General features: G+C 43.1%; 1 protein-coding gene across 1 annotated transcript in view; it reads left to right on the top strand.

The window, feature by feature from the left end:
• Eif2ak3 (eukaryotic translation initiation factor 2 alpha kinase 3) overlaps positions 1–12,524 on the top strand; it is a 57,373-nt gene extending 44,849 nt beyond the window's left edge. Inside the window, exons 14-17 of the mRNA XM_021657524.2 lie at positions 3,696–3,863; positions 7,750–7,851; positions 8,926–8,988; positions 11,384–12,524. Of these exons, the coding sequence (XP_021513199.1) occupies positions 3,696–3,863; positions 7,750–7,851; positions 8,926–8,988; positions 11,384–11,584 (534 nt within the window). The 3' untranslated portion in view covers positions 11,585–12,524. The remainder of the gene's footprint in view (positions 1–3,695; positions 3,864–7,749; positions 7,852–8,925; positions 8,989–11,383) is intronic.
• Positions 12,525–12,965: the final 441 nt, after the last annotated feature.

Below are 12,965 nucleotides of genomic sequence, written 5' to 3'. Positions count from 1 at the left end.
CCAGGCAGTGGTGATGCATGCATAATCCCAGTATTCAGGAGGTAGAGGCAAGCGATCTCTGAGTTCGAGGCCAACCTGGGGTACACAGAGAAACCTGGCCTTGAAACACCAACTGTGTGTGTGTGTGTGTGTGTGTGTTCTTGGTATATGTGAAGGTCAGAGGACAACTTGTGAGAGTCAGTTCTCTCTCTGGAGATCCCAGAGATTGAACTTAGGTTGTCAGGCTTGGCAGCAAGCACATTTATCCACTAAGCCATCTCACCGGCCTTGGACTTCTTATGGCTCTGAATAACCTTGACACAGGTAACCCACAGTCTGCAGCACATGGTAGAGGACCTGGGTGGAAGGGGAGATGAGTCTTCTCACCAGCAGCAGATATCCATGTTTTTGCCCCATTTCTGGCTGTGGGCTTTGAGGGAGAAAGATGGCAAATGCGCAATCAGGTGGCCGTCGCTGTGCAATTCTCTGAGTATATAGTATTGAACAGTGAAGCAATACACTGTGCTAAATTTTGTAAAAATCCAACTCAAGAGTGCTAGTGCGCTCCCATAATCCCAGCACTTGATTGCCGTGAGCTCAAGGCCGGCCTGGGCCACAAAGTGAGAGCTTCTTTCAGTAATAGATACAAACATACACAGTGTTTCCATAGTATGCATTTCTAAAGACAAATGTGCGGAACTACATTTGAGGCTAGTTTGTTGATTCCATTAAACTTTTATTTGACTGTTTCCTGCCGTGACCCACATGCTGCTGATAGCCCCCAGTAGGTGTGTATGGAACCTATAAACATTTCCTGAGGGAAGTGACTTACATGTGTGGCAGATTTGGCCTATTTTAGGTATTATAAGTTTTATTTTATGTAACCACAAACTTTGCTTCCGATGCTAAAGTAGCTGTAACAGGAGTTGTTTCTAGGCCTTGGAGTATATCTCCATTAGTAGAGTGCGTGCCATTGTCCATCTTGACCACATAGCAAATTTCAGGCTAGCCTGGACGACATGAAACCGTCGTCTTTAAAACAAACAAACAAGCAAACAAACAAAAAGTTACTTTCTTCTAAAATCATTACCAAAATGTTTTTAAATTTTTGAATGTATTTTAAGAGTTTGAGTTAAAAATAGAAATAAGAACTGGGAAGAGCCCTTGAGCTCCAATATGACTGCCTCTTGTTATAAGCACTCACTGTGCTTTGGTAAATTTGGTTGGGTTCCAATTGGGTGCCATTGACTGTTCCACACGAAGTGAAGTTTAGAGGTTGGCATGGAGATGTCTTATAGCAGAGAGGCCTTTGGCTTGGGATGGGTGATCCTAGCTGTTGAGGTATGAGTTCAGTCAACCTTCCTCATGTGTGCAAATTCCCTGTTGGCATTACTCCCTGTCATGCTGAAGCAGCAAGATGAAAGCAAAGGCCAGAGCCTTCCTAACAATAATAGTTTGCTGGTTTTATCATGTGAGCAAGGTGATGGAGAAAGGTTTGCTCAGCACTATGATGTTTCTCTATTTGTATGTCAGAAAAGAAAGGTAATTCTCCCTTTAGTTTTTCTAAAAATATAAATAAGTTTATTCCCTTGAAAAGGTAATCATTTCAAAGATACCTAGTTTGCTGACAAAAATATCACCATGAATTTTCCCCTCACTGAAAAGCCTGTATTTTGCTCTGTTCTGACTGTGTATTCAGTGTTAACCTTCTAAGCGTTCCTATCTCACAAAGTCTGGTCACATTTTTGTCTTCAGCGCCTCTGACACTACCTCTCCAGGCCTTCTGTTTTCCTTTGGGCTTTTCTCTGTGTTTCCTGAGAGACTCTGTTTCTCTTCTGTCAGCCTCATCACACATAGTTCATTTGTCCTCTGCTTTCCATGGTGGTCCAAATTACATCCACCTTGCTCCCTCATTCCAGGCTCAGAGCAAAGCCTAGCATGTTCTGGACCCTTGATTCATTTTTGTATTTTTTTTTTTTCTGCTTGCAACCAAAAGCATAGCAATGACTAAGCCTGCAGAAGCTCTGTCAGTCATGCGACAAAACTGTCAGGGATTCAGGTAAAGCATCAGGATCAGACGATTTGGTGAGCAGGCACTCCTGTCACAGACTCAAGATGGCAGCCAATTATTCTCAAATATGTTTGTCTTTTAAGCTTTCTGGGGGCTTTTGGTAGGATAATATCTTGTTCCCTACCCCCAAGTTGGCCAGAAAGCCTGGGGATTATTCTCAGTAAACCAAGGTCCCTAACCCATCCCTCTATTAGAATCCTTGGGAGGGAAGGGATTAGACAAGCATGGTGTTGCTGCCCACCAAGAAGAAGGGAGTTCATAATGTCAGGATGGTTCTAGGAGAAGCATGGGAGATAGATGCTAGAGAGACAAATTGTCTTTTAAGGACTCAATCAGTACTTGCTGTTAGAAGATGGTGGTGGGCCACTGGGAATGTAGTCCAGTTGGTAGAGTGCCTGTCTAGCATGTGTGAAGCCATGTTTTATCCTTAGTGCCACATAAAAGGGAACTGTGAGGAGAAACATCAGAAGTTCAAGGTCATCTCTGCCCACACAGTGAGGTTGCAGTCAGCCTGGAGTACTTGAGACTCAAGAGAACGAGACAGAGAGAGTTCCAACACAAGTACCGCTTTGTAGTAGTCTTGAGGCCTTACTATATCTGTAGCCCAGCAGGGGGAAGGAGGAGAGAGAGGAAGAAAGGCAGTGCCACTTACTGCCTCTGGTATGGGGCTGTTGATATGAAAGTTCTAGGTTATTACCACAGGTTTTAGTTACAATAACCTCATCGCTTCAAAGTCAAAATTGGATAATGGCATCTCAGGAATCAAACAGTGTTATTTTCTGGCAATGTTGGAAGCATGATGTGGTTTGATTTTTATGAGCTAAACGGTTCCTTTTGGTTGTGAAAAACGCTCTCACTGTGTCACTATAGACTCAGAAAAGTGATAGATTTCATGTAGGGACCTAGAATTGGAGGAGCTCGTGACATTTGGTTAGCTGCATCTAATATGTAAATTCAAGTGGGAATTTAGAACTCAGGACAGAGGCCTAGATGCAGCTTTGGCATTGGGAGCTGTGGGACTGAGAAGCAGGGTAGAACAGCACTCATGAGTTCTGATTCCCCCTCAGGCGCAGACCACATGATGGGTATGTGACATTGGGTAGATGATCAGATGGTCATCTCCCATAGAATAAAGGAATCAAGATACAGCAAAAAAGACAGAGCCAGGCTGCTTAAGTTCAGTTCCTGGCTGTACCACTTGCTGGCTGTTAACCTCAGGCAATTTACCCTGGCTGTCCTAAACTGTAGTCCAAGCTGTCCTCGAACTCCCAGAGATCCACCTGACCCTGACCCTTTGCTAGGACTAAAGGCATGCACTGCCACCACCCAGCTTTTCTTCCTCTCTTTGAAATACAGTTTGATCTTACCCTTTCCCCTCCTGCAGCCTCTCCCAGGGCTTCCTCCACCTTCCTACCTACCCATTTCATGTTCTTTCTCTCAGTAACAAAACAAAATGAAAAGCCTATGTAATCTAATTTGTGTTGCGCATCTACTTGGCACAGCAGCTCATTTTAAAGAGTCATATACTGTAGAATCTCTAGTTCCTTCTATTTCTTTTCCAAAATCATGTCATTCATGTTGCTTGTTTTCTTTCTCTGTACATACTCACTGTGCTTTTTTTGTTTTTCCTTCTTCTTTTTTCCAGCCTTCCAATATATTCTTCACAATGGATGATGTGGTCAAAGTTGGAGACTTTGGACTAGTAACTGCAATGGACCAGGATGAAGAAGAGCAGACTGTTCTGACTCCAATGCCAGCCTATGCCACACACACGGGACAAGTAGGGACCAAGCTCTACATGAGCCCAGAGCAGGTGAGTCTTTAGGCAGTGAAATAATAGTGCCTAGTAAGTCTTCTCCCATGTTCTTGGTATAGTACCCAGTAATGAACAGCCTAAAAATGATTGACATGATTTTGCCCCAGGAACACAACTCCATTCTGGGGCTGGGGTAAGGAAATATAAGCATGAAATATCCTTTCACACCTGAACCAGAACCTGAAAAGAAAAGAGACTTAGGGAGAGAGGCATGGTGACTCGTGGCAGTAATCCAAGCAGGGGGGCTGGAGCAGGAGGATTGCCATGAGTTCAAACGCAGCCTAGGTTACAGAATGAAACCTGTCTCAAAAGCCCGAAGAGAAAGAGAGGTGGGGGGTGGGAAAGAAGACAGACAGATGTACATCAGCAGTATGTTAATAATGAGAGAAATGGAAAATACTGAAATTTATACATGTTTTCAAAGTTCTTTTGGACTTTAGTTTGTTGGCTTTGTGTTTGTTTTGGTTCTGAGACCCGGTCTCGTATAGCTCAGTCCTTGAGCTCTATACTTTCTGCCTCTGCCTCATATATGTGTTTTATTACATGAGCCTTCATTGCTGAAGTGTGGTAGTGGTCTGTGCTCAGTGAGAGGAGAGGAGAGGAGCCATAGGCAAACCTAAGACAATAAAACAGCAACACCAGGTTGATTTTAATTGTTTTGCATCTAAACATTAAGTTTCTCTAGCAAAGCTACCTAAGAGGAAGAAAAAAGTAAATTAAAAAGGATATAGCAAAGACTTTATGAATCACAGAGAGAGAGAAATCAGTTGGCCTAAGTAATTGGACTGTCTTCATCAAATGATATAGCAAAGACTTAGTGGAGAAAAAAGATAGTGTGGACTGTTGAAATGTTCTAAGTATAGGTCTGTGTCCAAGGAAGAAAGGCCAGGGGAGCCCTAAACTGTCAACCTCCATTACTTCTGATCTGAGGGAGGGAACTTGAAATTTTAACCTAGTCTATATTTCCTTCACTTTTCTATTCTTATCACAATTGATATAAAAGGGGGTTAATTGATTTTTTTTTTCTTTAGTCTTTCCAGAGAAGGAATCTCTGTGTAGCCATGGCTGTCCTGGAACTTGTTCTGTAATCCAGACTGGCCTCGAACTCACAGAGATCTACCTGCCTCTGTGCTGGGATTACCCAGCCTAATTGTATTTATTAAAGTTAATCATGCACTGACAAGATAGTTCCATGGATCAAGGCACATGCCACCAACCCAATTTCTATCCTTGAAACCCACTAGTTGTCTCCTGGCCTGCACAGGAACATTGTGGCATGTGTGTATGCACACACAAAAATAAATAAACTTCAAAACCTAACAAATAATTAAAAAGAAGCCATTGTTTGCAGGGTCAGAAATAATGTTCACATGGTAAGTAATGTGGAAGTAAAGTAGGAATTCCTGACTCTGGATGCTTCTTAGTGAAGGGCTCACTGGGATAGGGGGCCCCTGCTAGCCGGAGCACCCATCCCCCGCTAGCACATACTTGTATGCTCGTCATAGTATTTTCAGCTCTCTAAAATCTTTTCTCCCCCTCTAAAACATAAGCTTGCCGTGTTACATGGAGGCATGGTGGGACTACTTGGAAAAGAGAAGGAAGAGGAAAAGATGGGCAGTCAGCAAATGATGCACAGTACTCCAATAATTTAAAAAAAAAAAAAACAAAACCAAACTAATTTTTAATAATTAGTTTCAAGTTGGGCAATAGTGGCACACACCTTTAATCCCAACACTTGGGAGGCAGATGGATCTCTGAGTTTGAGGTTAGCCTGGTCTACAGAGTTAAGTTCCAGGACAGCCATGGTTATACAGAAAAACCCTGTCTCAAAAAAACAACAAAAAAATTGTTTCAAATCATTATTTTTCTTGAGAACTACTTATAACTATGTTATGCAGTGCAGTGTTTTAATTTAAAATACAATCTCAAACCAAAAGTCTGTGCTCATGATTTTTTTTTTTTTTTTTTTTGAGACAGAGTTTCTCTATGTAGAACCCTGGCTGTTCTGGAACTCACCCTGTAGACCAGGCTGGCCTTCAGTTCACAGAGAACCACCTGCTTCTGCCTGCCTAGTGCTGAGATTGAAAGCGTGTGCTAGCTCTTACTTTTGCTTTTAAAAAAATATAGTGCCCAGCCTGCTGCCCTCTTGTGGTGTACTCAATAAACTGTTCTTCAAAAACTAAATAAAAGGTGTCTTCAAAAAAATAGCTCAATCTCCACAAATTCATATAATTAAAATAAATACACGGGAGCTGGAGAGATGGCTCAGCGGCTCTTCCAAAGCACTAGCTGCTCTTCCAAAGGAACCTGGTTCAATCCTCAGCATGCATGTGGCAGATCACAGCTGGAACTCCAGTTCCAAGGGAGCTGACACACAGACATGTATGCGGGCAAAATATCAATGCACATAAAATTAAGATACAAAAAATGTTAAGTCCCCAAAATCTAGTAACATTAATAATTATTTTTTTCTTTATATATTAATCTTTCCTCTACACAAGGAATGTGTAAATAGAGGAATGTATAATAAAAATGGTGTGTACCAAAAAATATGTCTAAAAATATTGTCATTTCCAGCTGTGTGCACCCATGCACACATAAATATATTCAGTGTTTGTCTCCAGCACTGAAGTTAATGTCAGTTATGCTGTCACTGAGATGACTGCATCTCTCTACTTCTCCATCTGCCCTGCGAAGGACAGAGTTCAGTGTCACTAAGCATCAACTGTCCAGCTTTCTCCAGTGAATGACTCAGTTTACATCATCCACGTAGTGTTTGAGGGCAGCTTTTTTTTTTCCCTTGCCCTCGGAGACAGTGTTCTTAAACACACTTTCTTTGAACCCTCCTGAAACCAGAGGTGGGTGAGGGGTGGCAGGCAAGGAGTGCAGATAGATTGCTATAATCACTTTAAAAGGAAGGAGGGTGACACAGCTGATACAGTCACCAGAATTTTGCACCTGATCTTCTTTGAGCAGAAGTAGGTCATCTGCTGTTTGCATAGAAGAACCAGGGAGGCAGATAGCTGTGGTGGTGTGGAGAAGAGGGAGGGATGGCCTCAACCTGACAGCTGCTCCACAACCTAGCGTCCGTCTCCCCTGTCCTTCCCCTTAGTCCAGCAGTTCTGAGGTGAGCCAGTTCCAAAGCTGTTTACCTGTTGTCAAGTGACTGGCCTAAGGAAATGTTCATAAATAAAAGGGCTCTCCCGGGGCACCAGGAGTTCGCTTTGCATTTGAATGAGGCTTTCCTAATAGAGAAGAGCAGTTGTGATTCATTGCTTCTGGTATCAGGTATTTATTGAGGGCCTTCTCTATACTTAGCCCAGTGCTGAATGATGGCAAAGGAACACAAAAGCAGCAGGTCTCTTCCTTGCCAGGACTGGGAAAGAACAAGAAATATGCACATGAAAAATAGAGCTATGCATGCAAAGCAGTCTGCAATTAAGTACATAATGAAGGCTCGTAATGAAGGCTCGCAGGTTGATTAGTGGCTTGGAGTAATGACCTCTTCAGGACTAGGTGATTAGAAATGAGATTGGCTTCAGATAGTGTCCCTTTGAAAGCTTCACCTCAGGGGTCCTGAGTGGCCCTCACAGGCCCCAGCACACAAGGCTCCAGGTTTCTGCCGATCTGCTGATGCATATCTCTCCTAGGAGCCTTACCTAGACTCTGCCTCTGTGATGCTGAGTGGCCTAATTGCTCCTGCCCACAGCGGAAGAGGGCAGGAGAGGGATCTAGAGATTAACTCTTTGCTAACATTTTTACACATACTAAGTCAACTTGGGTCAGTGATGCGGTCAGAGATGGAACCATCTCTATGTTACTGTTGTAATGACGTGCTCTCTCTGGGATGATATTTTCTTTACATATATTTATGCTATTTCAGATTCATGGAAACAACTACTCCCATAAAGTGGACATCTTCTCTTTAGGCTTGATTCTGTTTGAACTCCTTTACCCATTCAGCACTCAGATGGAACGAGTTAGGGTAAGTAGGCCTTACCCCCAAAAGGATGGGAAGAGAAAATCACTTAAAATTTATAAGAGTTTTTAAAGATTACATTTACTCTTTTTAAATTTTTTAGATTATGTGCATGTGTGTGCGTGCAGCGGCGTGAGAGTGCAGCAACCCTCTGATGTCAGAAGTTTCAGGTCCCCCTGGGCCTGGCCCCCGCTGAACTTTTCAACGCCGTTAGGTTTACTCTTGATTCCATTAGACAGTTAAATTGGAGCAAAGGGGATTATGTGAAGCAACAGGATTATTCTTACATGTTCCCTTGCCACAAATTCATCATAATCTTAACAGTATTTTGCATTGGCACCGTCGTGATCAATGCAAAGCCGGAGGGAGCTGCACGGGTAACATGAGTGAGAGAAGGAAATGTAGAGATGGTTGGCTGAAGAAACGGATACAGAGGACAAGTGGCAGGGCACTCACAGAGTAAATGCTGGCAAATGAAATGTGGCCAGGTTTTTCCTTCTCAGAACAAATCATGACCATGGGTTTTCAGGCAGCTAGTACTAGCTGGGTGTGGTAATGCACACCTTTAATTGTGGCACTTGGGAGGCAGAGGCAGGAAGATTCCTGTGTGTTTGAGGCTAGCTTGGTATACATAGTAAGTTCCAAGCCAGATCTCACTAGCTACCTAGTGAGATCCAACCAACTAAAAAATCAAGACTCAAATTGTGGAGTTATCAGTTCATCAAAGACAGTTAAGAAAGTAGAAGGTTTGGAGCTGGAGAGAAGGTTCAATGGTTGAGAGCTTTCACTGTTCTTTCAAAAGATAGGAGTTCAGTTCCCAGCACCTACAGTTCCCAGTTGCTTGTTCTCTAGGGATCTAACACCTTCTTCTGGGATGTCTGGGTGTACACACACAGTCAAAAGTGTACACACATGCACACATATAACGCACATAGACACATGTACATTAATCAAAATAAAAAGAAGGAAAGTAAAAAAGGCAAGCTAGGGTGTTATTAGTGGAGAACCTGACCCTAACGTGTGAGAAATACATATGACCAATAAAGTTAAAAGATTAAATAGTATTTTCTTTCTTTTCAGACCTTAACTGATGTAAGAAGTCTCAAGTTTCCACCACTGTTTACTCAGAAATATCCCCAAGAGGTATGTACAGTTCTCCGCTTCTTTCTCTCATTGTATTCAGTGCTCAAATTGTTCTTAAGACAGCCTTAGACAAGGGTCCTTAGCAGTCAACTAGTCAGCGTCCCCTTTTCAGATGAGACAGCGACAGTCTAGAGCAGTGGTTCTCAACAGACCCTTTCACAGGGGTCAGCTAAGACCATTGGAAAACACAGACATTTACATTAGGATTCATAACAGTAGCAAAATTGAAGTTATGAAGTAGCAACAAAATAATTCATGGTCGAGGGTCACCACGGTGCAAGGAACTGGGTCACAGCATTAGGAAGGTTGAGAGGACTGGTTTGTTAGGACTGCCCTCGGCCCAGTGGCCAGCAGAGGTCAGGCTGCACTGCAGCTTCCATGAGGCACCCTCACAGGAGCAGCCATGTTCCATTAACGTATGGTGGTGACTTGGTCAGTATCTCTAAAAATGGCTTATCATTAAACAAAAGGCCTCAGTTGTTCTTGATCCCAGCTGTAGTTTAGGCCACACAGGAAGTGCATTAGAAGATTAGGGGAAGGTTGACGCTGGACCTCATGTTAAAAACATAGCCTAAAGTTGTCATTTGTTTTTGCAACTTTTTTCCCATACTGTGTGTGGGTCTACACACTTAACACTTTAATATTTACACATTGGTAGATCTTGGCTTTAAAAATGTTTTATTGCTGGGTACGATGGCTCACACCTGTAATCCCAGCACTCAGGGAGGCAGAAGCAGGCAGTTCTTTGTGAGTTCAAGGCCAGCCTGGTCTACAAAGTGAGTCCAGGACAGCCAAGGCAACACAGGAACCCTGTCTGAAAAACCTAAATAAGTAAATAAAGCTTTATTGAGATTATTGTAGAGTCATGTGTCTTTATAAAATGAATTTATTTTTTAATTACTTTATTTTTAAAATCAGGTGACATCTGTGCCTCAAGGCCGTGATTCACTTTGTTATAAAAATAACCTTTTACATCCAGATAGCCTTTGTACATTTATAGCAAGGCTGACAGGCTAAATCCAGTCTGCCTCCTATTTGTCAATTTATTTAGTGTGTGTGTGTGTGTGTGTGTGTGTGTGTACACATACATGTAAACCATATGGAAATTGGAGGACAACTTTTGGGGTCTAGTTCTCTCTGTATATAAGAAGCCAACTTAGGTCATCAAGCTTGGCAGCAGGGACCGTGGAAATGACTCCATGGGTAGGGGTGCTTCTTTAGGACCCAAGCTGGAGTCCCCAACACTCACACACAAAAACCTGGACATGCCTGCACACACATTTGCATTGTGAGGGCAGAGACCCAGGACCACTGGGACTTGCTGGCCTCCGGCCTAGCTCCAGGTTCAGTGAGAGACCCTGTTTCAAAGGAATAAGGTGGAGAGTAGAACAGGTCACCTGGCCTCCTCCGCTGGTCTCTGTAGGTGCTCACAGGCACACATGTGCACACACACACAATGATGGAACAGAGCCATGCTCTTTACATACTCTCTGTGGCTGCTTTGGGGCTTCTGTGGAAGCTGACTACTCAGATGTAGTTCGCACACTAAAACAGAAGTTTGCTGGAGCAGAGGGTGTAGCTAAATAGAGACCATTGATACCTACCACCTGCCGAGCCCTGTGTTCCAGCTCTTGTACTACAGCTGTGTGTGTGTGTGTGTGTGTGTATACACGTACCCAGTGCATGCATGTACCCACATGTGAGTGTGTGTGTATACATATATATCTATATGTGTTTGTTACTTTCCACGACTTAAAGGGCTTTTCAGTAATCTAAATCTAGAACTTTTTTCTATTATTATTATTATTTTTTACGATTTATTCACTTTGTGTGCTGGTTGTAGCCCCCTCCCTCATCTCTTCCCAGTCCCACCCTTCCTCTTCCTCATCTATCCCTCTTCCATAGTCCACTGATAAGGGAGGTCCTCCTCCTCTATTGTGGACTCTAGCTTATCAGGGCCTGCTAGATCCTCTTCCTCTGTGAGCTGGCTAGGTCATCCTACCAGGGAGAAGTGATCAAGTGGTAGGCAACTGAGTTCATGTCAGAGATTGGTTCTTCTCTTACTATGGAACCCACATAGAAATTAAGCTGTCCATGGGCTACATCTGAGTAAGGGGTCTAGGTCTTCTCTATGCATGGTCCTTGGTTGATGCATCAGTCTCTATGGTCCCCACCCCACCCCCCCGGGGCCCTGGTTGTTTTTTGTTTGTTTGTTTTTGTTTTTGTTTTGGCTCTGTTGGTCTCCTTATGTGGCTCCTGTCCCCTCTGGGTCTTTCTATCTTCCCCCTTCTTCCATAAGACTCCCTGCACTCTGTCCGAAGTTTGGCTGTAAGTCTTTATATCTGCTTCAGTCTAACCCTAGAACTTTTAACACAAAACTATTTTTATGTTTCAGCATATGATGGTTCAAGACATGCTCTCTCCATCCCCCACGGAGCGGCCTGAAGCCACAAACATCATTGAAAATGCTGTCTTTGAGAACTTGGAATTTCCTGGGAAAATGATTCTGAGACAGCGGTCCCGCTCCGTGAGCTCATCTGGAACAAAGCATTCCAGACAGCCCAGCAGCTCCCACAGCCCACTGCCTGGCAACTAGCCTTCAGCTGTGCCAGCAGCCCTCATAGGTGGCACAGAGCAGACACCTTGAGGAATGTGGCTCTCCACAGCGGTGGACTCGGATTTTATGCTTTGATCAGTTTGATTTGGGACCAGTTTTTCTAAGTCAGACTGGATTATGGGTCTTACCAGTTTGCTCTTAACTGGACTTCAAGGAGAGGGCTATGTAAATGACATGTGGACTTGTTCCTTGTAGGTGTCCCAGAACTAGCTGGTCAAGCTTTAGAGCCTTCACTTTTCACCAGGAGGTAGAAGTGATCCCTGAAATGATCTGAACTGGAAATGTCTTTAAAGCACAAAAGGATACAAGACCCTCCCACATGGTAACTACACGTTCTAGAAACATGCTTTCTAGAGATGCAGCGTGATTTGGGAAGTGATTGATATAAAGCTGACTTCCGTTTCTGCCCCTGGTGGGCACGCGACCATTTTGGAAGGCACATAGCACAAGCTGGCTCACGGGTTATGTTGGTAGTGTCGTAGTCTGCTGTGCTGAATAGCGTCATGCTTTAGGTGGTTCTAGGGAGCAGTATGAGGTTTTTGTACTTTTTACCTCCAGTAATGGGGAAATGAAGCTTTGTAGGTATTGGTCAAAAGTTCTGGTTTGAGGTTTTTGTTTTTAATGTATTAAGAAATGGATCATCTATTACAACTAACTTCTTATGAAAATTTTATCCTAGTAGAATCTATCTTATATGTAATAATACAAGTGGGTACATCCCCAAACTGATTACAGACAAGTCTAATCATCTCAACTTGCTAACATGTTTTCCTTTTTCCTGTAAATAAGTTTATTTTTTATTTATAAAAATTCTGAGATCAATCCGTTTGGGTTGGTGGTGTACAAAATACACATATGTGTGTTAACTATATGACTTCTTTCAAGTCTAAATGATTTAATAAAACTTTTTTAAATTATACTTATAGTTGACTCTTATTTTAGAAAGTTCTTAAATGATGATTTTCTAACTTACAAAATGGGCTTAATGGTAGGGCTCGGAAAGGAATGCCCCTTATTCTCAAGAAAAGTTTTCTTTTTTTTTTTTATTTACGTGTAGGCGTGTAGATCTGTCCCGTGAGCACAGGTACTAGTGGAGGCTAGAAGAGGCCGTCACCTCTCTGGGGGCTGTTTGTGAAACATCTGATGTGGGTGCTGGGAACCAAATGCAAGTCCTCTCAAGGAGCAGTGAATGCTCTTAACTGCTGAGCCCTCTCTCCAGCTTCACAGGATTCACAATCAAAAATGGGCTCCATGCCCCACCCCATGCCAAGGACTGGGAGTATAGCAGACCATGTCTGAGCTTGAGAGCTCACAGAGAAAAAAGGAGGGTGGTATTGCTAATTACAGGCCTAATTCCCAA

The sequence above is a fragment of the Meriones unguiculatus genome, chromosome 5 (genome assembly GCF_030254825.1).
Source record: "Meriones unguiculatus strain TT.TT164.6M chromosome 5, Bangor_MerUng_6.1, whole genome shotgun sequence".
Lineage (NCBI taxonomy): Eukaryota > Metazoa > Chordata > Mammalia > Rodentia > Muridae > Meriones > Meriones unguiculatus.
Note: the sequence above shows the minus strand (reverse complement) of the source record. Positions and strands in the feature narration are given on the sequence as shown.